The sequence below is a fragment of the Mustela lutreola genome, chromosome 7 (assembly GCF_030435805.1).
Source record: "Mustela lutreola isolate mMusLut2 chromosome 7, mMusLut2.pri, whole genome shotgun sequence".
NCBI lineage: Eukaryota > Metazoa > Chordata > Mammalia > Carnivora > Mustelidae > Mustela > Mustela lutreola.
Window position 1 is genome coordinate 46,503,142 of NC_081296.1, and position 12,139 is coordinate 46,515,280.

Below are 12,139 nucleotides of genomic sequence, written 5' to 3' on the forward strand. Positions count from 1 at the left end.
AATTGTTTCTCTGAATAAACCTGATAGAAGCATATACAGGTACTCATATGACATCAGGGGCACTCAGTTCTGCTGACTTCATTTCCTGCTAAGACACTATAGAACATCAGTCTCCTATTTTCTTCACATCCTGTCTTTATTTTGTACCTTCTTGCATATTTCCATCCTTGAATCATGCAAGCCGTCTAGCTTCACTCCTATCCAGGTTTTTAGATGGGGCTAGTAAAAATTACAGATCCAAGCAGATTGGTGCCTCATGAATTTATGGTATCTAATCTTGGGCTTTTGGTAATAAGTTGCCATAGTGTGATGTATCTAATTTAATTCCCTTTCTTTCCCCTTAGTGGCTATTCCATAATTCCCTTATTCTCCTCCGGACATTGATCCCCCCAGGGAAAAGTAAATAAAAAGTAAATGAAGGTTCTCAAGCACTCATAACTTCCAACCCTTCCTTCTCTCCTGACTCTTGGTCTTTTAACTCCTTTCTTTTCTTTCCAGTCCCCCTGCCCTTTTTAAAAGATTTTATTTATTTATTTAACAGACAGAGATCACAGGTAGGCAGAGAAGCAGGCAGAGAGAGAGAGAGGAGGATACAGGTTCCCTGCAGCCCCTCGTGCGGAGCTGGATCCCAGGACCCTGGGCTGACCTGACCTGAGCTGAAGGCAGAGGCCTTAACCCACTGAGCCACCCAGGCGCCCCCTTTCCAGTCCCTTTATTCATGCTCTACCTCTTGTCCCTTCTTGTCTCCTTGACTTTGCTTTAACAGTTACCTTCTCAGCATCTTTGCTTGTTCATTCCCTTAGTGCGCATATGTACATTTGTGTTAAGTCTTGTACACTTAAATGGATCTTCTATACCTTAAATTCTTCCTTTAACTTGCTTCTGACTCCTGTCAAAATAAATATATTAAAAGTCTGGCAGTAATCTTCTTGTCATCTCTGTTTTCTCCGAGGCCTCTGTTCTTAACCTTTCTCACTGGCCCATCTCATAACTATGTGTGTTTTCAGCTACCACCAATATGCCAGTGACCTTTGTTTTTGTTTCCAGAGCCCTCTCTTTGTTTTAAATTTTCATACACAGCTGGCTATTGGATATCTCTGGACCATTCTGCAGTCACCTCAGACTCAACATGTGCCAAGCAACTCATCATCTATCTGAATTTTCTATGTGCTCATTGTTTAACCATGCATGATATCTTATATATTCATTTATTCCAGTTTTTATTGAGTTTTTATCAAGTACTGTTGTAGGCATTGGGCAGAAAGCATAAATTTTCTGTCCTAGTAGAACTAACGTTCTAGGGGACAATAATAGCTAACATCTTTTTTTTTTTTTTTTAAAGATTTTATTTATTTATTTGACAGAGAGAAATCACAAGTAGTCAGAGAGGCAGGCAGAGAGAGAGAGGGAAGCAGGCTCCCTGCTGAGCAGAGAGCCCGATGCGGGACTTGATCCCAGGACCCTGAGATCATGACCTGAGCCGAAGACAGCGGCTTAACCCACTGAGCCACCCAGGCGTCCCAATAGCTAACATCTTTTGAGCTTGTAATATTGGTCCATGATTTATATTAACTCTGATTTTTGTAATAACTTAGGAGGCAGATTCTATTACTCTTCTTATTTTATAGGCGATGTTATAACTTAGGAGGCAGATTGTATTACTCTTCTTATTTTATATGCCCATGGTTATATGATAATGGAGCAAGTATTCAAACCTAGGAAGACTGGCTTGGAGCTATACTCTTCCTTTATGCCTATACTCTTCCTTTATTTCTCAGTCCTGACACTGTTGTCTTTGTGCTGCACAGTTCTTTGTTTGGGGGCTACCCTGTGTGTTGTAGGATATTTAGCAGCATTACCAGTAGTGCTGCTTCTCCTTCAGGTGTGACAACCAAACTTATCTCCAGGTGTTGCCAAATGTTCTTTGGGACACAGCATTGCCCTATATAGAACCCAGTGCTTCTGTTCTTTTTTTTTTTTTTTTTTTTTTAAGATTTTATTTATTTATTTGACAGACAGAGATCACAAGTAGGCAGAAAGAGAGAGAGGAGGAAGCAGGCTCTCCGCGGAGCAGACAGCCCGATGTGGGGCTCGATCCCAGGACCCTGGGATCATGACCTGAGCCGAAGGCAGAGGCTTTAACCCACTGAGCCACCCAGGTGCCATGCCAGTGCTTCTGTTCTAATGCTGGAATCAACATATCTTAAATCTTAATATATCCTAAATTGTTTCTGTACTTGATGATGATCTCCTTGAGGACTAAAGGTCAAGTTTTTCTCTTCTTAGCACTTAGCTCCATGCATGTCTGTTTTCCCTTGCAAGGTGAATTTATAATTAGCAAGGGCTTATTGAACCACCTACATTGTGCAGTTCTGTTTCTAGTTGCCAAAGATAAAACAACAGAGGCAGACAACATAAGTTATTTTTTATTTTTTTTTTAATAAACATAAATTTTTATCCCCAGGGGTACAGGTCTGTGAATTGCCAGGTTTACACACTTCAGAGCACTCACCAAAGCACATACCCTCGCCAATGTCCATAATCCCACCCCCCAACATCATAAGTTATTTTAAAGGCTAGGACTTTCGGGGTGCCTGGGGGGCTTAGTCTGTTAAGCATCTGACTCTTGATCTTAGCTCGGGTCTTGATCTTGGGGTAGTGAGTTCAATTCCCCCATTGAGCTCCAGGCTCAGCACAGAGCCTACTTAAAAAAAAAAAAAGGCCAGGACTTCGTTTTCACCATTGTAGTTTCCAGTGTCTTTTATAGATCCTTTACCTTGCCATTATTATGTGTAAGACTTGCCAAATGAATGAATAGATGCGTGAATACTTCTCAGTAATCCTTCCAGAATTGCAGTGAAAGTACTTCAACCAGTCTTATGTCACTGGGCCGTGGAATTAGTTTTTCTGGTGCAGGTTTGTTATTGTCTCATTTTTAGTGGACACTCTGGGCTCATTCTAATAAAAAGGAAGTGTTTTATTTGCTTGATCAGATCTTTGTATTTCACTTCTAATTTATGGCAGTTTTCCTTGGTCAGTAACTCTGGAACAAGAGGAGATAGAGTTGCCTTTACTTTGGGTTGCTAGTCTGTTTAAACAACAAAGAGGTTCTGCACTCTAGGAAAACAGATTAAATTGTACCCTATGAAGTAGAACTCTAAGGTCACTTGTCTTTTTGAGGCCATATTGTTAGTGATATGACCTTTTAAATATGTGTTCAGCTGTAAATATAGTAATGTGTTCTCTTCTCTCACTCTGTTTTGTATTAGAAATATTTGAAGACAAAGAGGGCAAGTTCTTTCTGAACAAAGAAGTATCATGTCTTTTCCTTCATTCACAGCCTTATTAGTGACAGATCTTTTGCTCTGATTACACACTCCTCTCCTACATTTTATTTTATTTTATTTTTTAAAAAGAGAGCATGCACAAGGGCTGGGGAAGGACAGAGGGAGAAGGAAAAGCAGACTCCCTGCTGAGCAGGGAACCTGGTGTGGAACTGGATCTCAGGACCCAGGCATCATGACCTGAGCCAAAGGCAGATGCTTAACTGACTGAGCCACTTAGGCGCCCCCCTCTCCTACATTTTAGAATTGGACATAAACCTCAAATAGTTGGATTTGTAAAATTAAAGCATCTAAACTGGAAGGAACTATGAAGGCCATTTAGTCTACCCACTGAATGGATTTAGTGTTCCAGAGATTTTTGATCATTTTTTTGAAGTCACACAATAAATGATACTCATTTTTGCAACACTTTGTCCTGGAAGTTGAGATAAAACCCTGAAAATGTTGCCAGAAGTAATGCTACTATAACAGTTAATGCTACAAATATTACAGCATATGGAAAATAATTAATGTTTGAATCAGCATAGCAAAGATAGGCTGTTGATCATAGTCTGTTCCTGATAAACTAGTTGTAACTTTGTCCAGGTTATTTAAGAAAATTGGAATGCAAGTGAATGAAAGTGACATAATTACAGAACTGACTTTGACTCTGCTATAATTTCGTTTTGAAGGTAAACACTTTGCAGTGTCTGGGTGGCCCAGTCTGCTAAGTGTCCAGCTCTTGATTTTCCTGAGGTCATGATCTCAGGGTTGTGAGATTGAACCCCATGTCAGGCTTCATGCTCAGTGAGGAGTCTCCAGAAAATTCTCTCTCTCTCTCCTTCCCTCTCCCTTTGCCCATCCCTACTCAAATAAATAAATCAATCTTAAAAAAAAAGAGGGAGGGGTGCCTGGGTGGCTCAGTGGGTTAAGCCTCAGGTCATGATCTCAGGGTCTTGGGATCGAGCCCCGCATCAGGTTCTCTGCTCAGCAGGGACCCCATTTCTCCCTCTCTGCCTACTTGTGATCTCTGTCTGTCAAATAAATAAATAAAATCTTAAAAAAAAAAGAAGAGGGAGCTTAAAAAAAAAAAGTAAACACCTTGTCAACTTTTTTGTTATTGTTACAAGTTACTTATAATATTTAACCTCTCAACTGATGCTAAGAAGGTAGTATTAACTCCAGGAGGCAGTTGGAAATTAGTAAAAATTAGTAATTTTTTTCCATCCAAGTTCACAGATTCCTGAATTCTGCTTCCAAAAGAATACAAGAAATTTGTCCAAATAAGACAGACTAGGAGCTTGGGGGGTAAAAAAAACAACATATAGAAATTTAGAATGGAAATACTGCCTAACAAGGTTAGATCACAGACCTTGCCCTGAAGAGAATCAGGAAAGGCAGGATAGAACAAGTATGGGAGGGCAGACTGAGGGAGATTACAGGGAGGTTTGCTGCAATCAGACCTATCAACCAGAGCCTGAAGCACCGCACCCAGATTCATTTATGTGAGCCTGTAATTCCTTTTATTATTTTAGCCAGTTTGGGTTGGATTTTTGTATTTATTTGTGAGTAACTAGAATATTTTTAATCAGTATACCAGCCCCGAAGAGATTGGCTAGGTTCTTTGAGCCAAAAAGGATCAGGGTATCCCTGGTCTTGGTTACTCTTGAAATAGGGCTGGAATAGTGGTGCTCTAAAATCCTAAGCGTTCTGAGGAGATGGCTCAGGTATTAGGTGCAGAAGCGGGGAAGGGGAAAGGACAGGCCTCTGGGCCCTTCACTCTTCCTTTTTTTAAAGTTTTTATTTATTTGTGAGAGAGAGAGAGAGAGCAGGCATGAGCACGGGGTGGGTCAGAGGGAGAGGGACCAGCTGACTCCCTGCTGAGCAGCGAACTCAATATGGGGCTCAGTCCCAGAACCCTGGGATCATGACCTGAGCTAAAGACAGATGCTTAACTGACTGAGCTACCTAGGCACCCCTCCACTGTTCTAATTTTTATACTTTACGTAAAAATAAAATATTCTTTTAAGATTTTATTTTTAAGTAATCTCTATACTCAACATGGGGCTCAGACGCAACCCTGCGATCAAGAATTGCTCGTTCCAACCGACAGAGTCATTTAAACGTCATGGTAGGGACGCCTGGTGGCTTACTTGGAAGAGCATGTGACTCTTGATCTCAGGTCATGAGTTCAAGCCCTGTGTTGTGGATAGAGATTACTTAAATAAATAAAACTTAAAAATCTACAAAAAAACACCATCATGGTAAATATGAGTCACATGAGGAATTTAGGCTTTCAGAAAAATCCCAATGAAGATCACTATCCAAAATTATGTGATGGGCGGATTTAGTAAGAATGTGGTGCTATCACATTCTTATTTATAGAGATTTGAATTTACTGAACAATTAATTATTTACTTTTATTATATTATATTATTTATTATTTTATTATATTATAGACTATTATACACAGTCTCTATGTTTCACATAGTGATATTTGATCATTTGGTGTTATATGCATTTTTGTTTATTTCAAGATGACTCAAGGAGAACTTCATCTAGTGCTGTAACAGAAACTGGCCCTCCTGCAATGCCAAGATTACCTTCCTGCTGTCCGCAGCACTCGCCATGTGGAGGGTCATCACAGAATCACCATGCATTAGGACATCCACACACAAGTTGCTTTCAGCAGCATGGCCATCATTTTCAACATCATCACCACCACCATCATACTCCCCACCCACCTGTCCCAGTTTCTCCCTCCTTTAGTGATCCTACCTGCCCTGTGGAAAGACCTCCACAAGTACAAGCACCTTGTGGAGCCAACAGTAGTTCTGGTACCAGCTATCACGACCAGGTATGTGGAATTTTATGAGGTGGTCTTTTTTCTTTTTCTTAATATTCAAAAACTGTGCTTGTTTCAGGAGGAAAAAGAAAAACAACCCTAATGTTGAATTTTATATAGTAAACAAGTTGTTCTTGTTGCCCTTGCAAAAGTGGCCCAATTTAGTGGTCTTTTTTTTTTTTTTTTTTTCTAAATTCTCTAGGATTTTCTGATGGTCTAGGTTACTACAACTAACTGAGAAGGTCTGGAATGTAGAAAATTAGAAGTGGTAGTGTTTTTTATTCTGAAATGGTTTTTGGTGTTTTTAGTTAAATACAGTTGAATCTTATCTTTGAAATCTTATTTCATGGTGTTGAAATTGCAGTGTCAACCTGATTCATGGGAAATTGGGAAATTTTCCTAGTTTTTTACCCTCTTCCTTTTACTCTGGAGCTGCCTGTGTCTACACTCATCTAGAAATAAACTGCCTGTTCAGATGTTCAGATGCAAACCAGTGATGTAGTTTCTCAGGACCCGATGAGGTTTTTAGTTCATTGGGAATTGAAGTATCAGTAACAAAATTATAATTAAGTAATTTAGTTGATATTATTGATGGGCGCTTGAAATGTCAAATAAATTAGTATTGGTGATCATGTGGAGTAGATGAAGGTCATGTATTACATGCTGTTTTAACTTTTGCTATGTCATCTCTAAAATTGTGATATAACCTAGGTAGGTACATACTTTGAAAAACAAAATACAATTTTTTTTAAATATTTTATTTATTTTTTGACAGACAGAGATCACAAGTAGGCAGAGAGAGAGAGGAGGAAGCAGGCTCCCTGCTATGCAGAGAGCCTGATGTTAGACTGTGTTTCGATTCTCCTAATGGTTCTAAGTATTAACGTCTACTGATCGTCTAAACCTGTTCTTCTTCTTGGGAATGAGGAAGCATCAAGAATAAACTTTTTAGTGGACTGAATGAAAGGCCCTGCTTCAAAGCAAAATTTTCTTTGACTAGAAATATGAGCTGAAAGAGGGAGGGTTTTGAAGTATCATAGGAAAATGGTGAAGAAGTTAATCTGTTGACTTTTCCCACATTCATTCAAGAGCTACCAAAATGTGGGCTTTTTGTTTACAGAATATTCTTGTTGAACTAATAAAGTAATACAGGTGGTTTGAGAGATCATGTGTGTATGCAACATTTTCTTTTAACCTAAGTGAGTTAATTATAGGTAGAATCTCTTACCTTTTTTTTTTTTTAAGATTTTATTCATTTATTTGAGAGAGAGAGAATGAGAGAGAGCACGAGAAGCGGGGAGGGTCAGAGGGAGGAGCAGATTCCCCACCGAGCAGGGAGCCCGATGTGGGACTTGATTCCGGGACTCCAGGATCATAACCTGAGCTGAAGGCAATTGCCCAGCCAACTGAGCCACCCAGGCTCCTTCTCTTACCATTTTGTTCACATAAAATAAATGTAACCTATTCACTTATCTCTAAGTAGATGTATTTGGACTGTACACAAAACTTGAGGAAAATCAACAGGATCAGACAGTCAGTGGTGATAATGGGTTTGTAGGAGAGCGGAGAGTAAAGTTTTAACAATATAAACAGTTTGAGACTCATACAGACATTGGAGGACTCTGAAATCAGCCACATGCTCATGAGACAATGTCATATAGTCTCCACTTGAGACCTGTGTGGGCATAGCAGGAAATTGAGGAGTGGGAGAAGCAAACTGATCTGAGGATTTTGTGATTGTGTTGATGTGTTACGATTAGTGTCAGGTTGTAGGTAGGCAGAAAAGGGTTGGGGAAGATTAGGCCTGGTATAAGAGAAGCCTCAGTAGTCACTTGATGCTCTGTAGCCCTTACTGCTCCTTTTGATGTAACTTTCTCTTTTGAGAGGATAGTTCAGTTAGCCTTATGCATTACTTATGATCTTTGTAAAGTAATACTTGTCATTTCTACACCGATCTTGCTTACCCTCTCTTTTCCTTTTAGCGGACGAATTGAGTGAACTGTTGGAATTGTGAAGGCACTTCTCTTTCTTAGATTTTCTTTATATTCTTTATTTTAACCTTAGCCTCAGTTTCTTCTAGGAGGACACACACCCTACTTTACTCACTGTCTGGGAGTGTTCTTAATCACTGACTGGAGAAAAAGATAGGAAATTTGCTCATCTTCATAGTATGTTGATAATCCAGTCCATTTGCCAAGTCTTAGCCTAAATAGGAAAATAAGAAGGGGATACAAATTCACAGTCTTAGAATATTGTTCCTAAACGTTATTACCCAAATTGAGGGACATACATTGTTTTTGTAGACTCCGAGAGGCCAGACATTTGCTTAATTGATTGTAGATAGGTGATCTAGAAAAAGAAAGGAGTTCTTTTTCACCTTCCCACAACTTCTCCTGCGCCATCATCCCCCTTCCCTTTTAGCATTCAGAGTTCCTTTTGTTTCTGTTACCCTCAAGCTTGGAGTCCAGTGGAGATATGGAGACCATAATGGTTTCTCTAAAGACTGCTGGGTGACCTGGGCCTCTGATAATGCATTTCCCTAGCTTTTTTCATCTTCAGCTCCCCAGCTTCTAGTATTGAACAATTCTTGTATATAAATTCATATATAACATCAAATTATTATTTTATTTTTAATTATTATTTAATCATATTAAAAAATTACAGCTATACTGAAAATTAAGTGAAGACTTGTATTTTAAATCACTTGAGAATACAAAGCAGCAGTTCTGTTTTGTAACCTGCCCTGGAGTAGATTGTGATGAAGTGAAATGTTTTACTTAGGACTTTTCAAAATGCATTTGGGGAATAAATTTAATTACTGACGAGTAGACATGGAATCTAGACTCTTTGGTTTATTTTCCAACTTAGTAAATGGACCTTCCCTAATTTTTTTGGTAAATGAAAAGGTTCTGAGGCAAAGCTAGCTCATGCTTCATCTTGAATAATCACATACCCTTTGTTTTATCTTGGGTAATGTCTGTATTATTAGAGTTTCAGTTGAATGCTTGCTATATACAATGTAGAAACAGGACAGATAGGTTTTTACCTAGAATCCTTAAGCTTTTCAGGGGTGTGATTATATGTTTTCCAAAGTAGTCCTAAATTAATAATCAAAATTTGGGGGTAAAGAAGAATATGGAACTATGATTTTAAAGTTTCTTTCTCTAAGATCTAGATAATGAGAGAGAAATAGATCTTGAAATAATATATATTAACTTTTTTCATCTTGTAGCATGATCTTATGCTTGACTTTTTAAAACTGATTATAGATTTTAAATATATAAAATCACTACAATTTTTTACATTCTAAGACACACACAGTACTTTTTTCATGCTGAATAGGTCTTCATACTAAAAATTTTACCATTTTGAAATTTTAATTTAGAGATCCTATTTTTCTAGATTGCACTTGGAGTACTTTTATAATATAACATGGAATGGTGTTTTGACCAAACTTTAGAAAGATTTATAGTTCCTCTTTATACAGCAGGCATTGCCAGTAGACCTGAGCAACAATGGTATCAGAAGTCATGGAAATGGTGGTTTTCACGGAGCATCTGCATTTGACCCCTGCTGCCCTGTTTCTTCTTCCCGAGCTGCAATCTTTGGCCATCAGGCTGCTGCTGCTGCCCCGAGTCAGCCATTATCAATAGATGGTTATGGATCAAGCATGGTGGCGCAGCCACAGCCCCAGCCCCCTCCACAAGCCTCACTGTCATCATGTCGACATTATATGCCACCTCCTTGTAAGTATAAATTTAATAGGCAGAGAACTTAGAGGCATATAAATGAAGCATTGTACATTCCTCCATGAAATAACCTTTCAATAATCCTAATTTTAAAATTTTTAGTATTTCCTTGGCCTGAGGGTGGGGTGTATTTTTTTTCCATTTTGTCCTCTCTTTACCCCACATTCCCAAAACAGTTTTCTAAGGTAAAAAAGACAGATGTTGTTTAAAAAGGTCAGGTAAATAAAGTATTATATTTTGTCTCTTTTACGTTTTAACATTTATATTTTAATACGTGAAATGACTACATTGAATGGCACCTTAGATTCCTATAAAAGGAAACCTTAAGTGATTGAGATTTATCCTTTAGGAGTAACAGACAATTTGAAAGTTTAGTAGTTGTTCTTGGGCACAAGAAAATAAGTTTTTTTTCTTTTTAAAGATTTTATTTATTTATTTGACAGAGAGAGAGAGATCACAAGCAGGCAGAGAGTCAGGGGTAAGCAGGCTCCGTGCTGAGCAGAGAGCCCGACTCTCTTCCTGTTTCCATCCCAGGACCCTGAGATCATGACCTGAACCAAAGGCAGCGGCTTTATCCACTGAGCCACCCAGGCACCCCAAGAAAGTAAATTTTGACCAAGAATTCTGAAGGTCATCTGAGGCATATGCAGACAGCTTGGCCAAATGCAGAAAGATTTCTCTATTCATTTGGTGCAGGCAGTTAAATAAAGTCAGACATGGTTTTTCTGAAGACATTGAAATCTGTGAGATCTATGAGTATTACGAGTGAAAAGTGCTCTTAGGCTATGTAACACATGTTTACTCCTTTGTTACATTATAAGCTAATAATCATATGGAAACTTAATACTTTGATGAAAAAAACACTGGAAATTCATACCAGGGGTACACTAGAAGGTTGGCAAGGACATTTGCTTTTGTTCTGATTACATGCCAAGGATAATTTTCAGTTATATATCTCATTAGATTTCTTCTTTTATTCCTAGAATTTAAAAGATCTAGATCTTGCAGATACGCTGGAGTCAGCCCAGAATGTGTACAGTGAAACCTGGAGATAATATCATTTACCTTTTCAGTAATACAATTTAAGATATAAAGCATAGGTTAGAAAACAGATTTTTGGAATAGTTTTTGCAAAGCATTGACCAATAGGCAAATTCTGCTGTACAGGCTGTTTTGTGATACCTGTTGATATTTATCTTCAGTTGATTGTCTTTTATTAGGAACTCAAAATGTGTGGTTTTCGCCCCCCTCCCCCAATAATACAGTGAAGCAATTTATAAGTGAGTGCATTTCTTTTTAAATGCACTAATAAATGCTTCTTTTTAAATGCACTAATAAAGAAGTGTTTTAGATTTAAACTCATTTTACTTTTATTATTAACTTGTGTACATTATAAGAAGTTCAAACTGCAGAATGACATTAAATGAGAAGTTAAAAGCCCTTCCCTCACATCCCACTAGTCTTAATACCTTGAAGGTAGCAACTGTAGTTTTTAAAACCTTCAAGAAGTTTTCTTTGTACCTATAAAAGTATGTTTGTCTGTCCTTTTAAAACAGTGGGATTATAACAAGCATATTATTTGCCTCTCTCTGAGTTTTTTTCTTTTTTAAAAAAATTTTAACAGTACATCTTAGATTTTTTTCCCATATTAGCCATAAAAATCTAGGTTGCTGTTCTTAATACCCTCATGATATTCTATTGTATATTAAACCAGTTCTCCGTTGATGGTTACATTGTAGTTTTTTAGTCTACTCTTTGGTAACTTGTTAGGACTGAGATTGTTAGATCAAAGTGACATGTTGAACTTTTAGGAAGCAATATCAAGAACTTTTTTTTTTAACTGGCAAGAACACATAAAATAGAGAAGGAAGGGAGATGGCCTGTGGGAATGCAGAATGTCACCTTTCTACAGTGGTAAGCAACCTGTTTTGTTTAGAATATACAGTGACCTATAATAATGGCTGAACTATTCACCACACACACACACACACACAAAGTGTGAGGTGATGGATGTGTTAATGAACTGATTGTGGTAATCATTTCACAAAGTATATGTATGTCAAATCATCATCTTGTACACTTCAAATATATATAATTGTATTTGTTAATCATACCTCAATAAAGCTGAAAAAATGATTGCTGAAGAGTTAAACTTAAATAAATTGATGCGTTCTGAAACTAAACTTTAAAATCTTGTAATATTTGTCAGTATTATTTCTTAT

General features: G+C 37.9%; 1 protein-coding gene across 8 annotated transcripts in view; it reads left to right on the forward strand.

Annotated features, from left to right (window-relative positions):
* The window catches only part of RNF111 (ring finger protein 111), a 97,269-nt gene that overhangs the window by 70,707 nt on the left and 14,423 nt on the right, over window positions 1-12,139 (forward strand). For 5 of the 8 annotated variants that reach the window (XM_059180640.1, XM_059180643.1, XM_059180645.1 and 2 more), the window contains exons 6-7: window positions 5,861-6,180; window positions 9,656-9,914. In XM_059180640.1, coding sequence (XP_059036623.1) covers window positions 5,861-6,180; window positions 9,656-9,914 — 579 coding nt within the window. The remainder of the gene's footprint in view (window positions 1-5,860; window positions 6,181-9,655; window positions 9,915-12,139) is intronic. The other 3 variants (XM_059180642.1, XM_059180646.1, XM_059180648.1) reach the window with 1 other exon arrangement.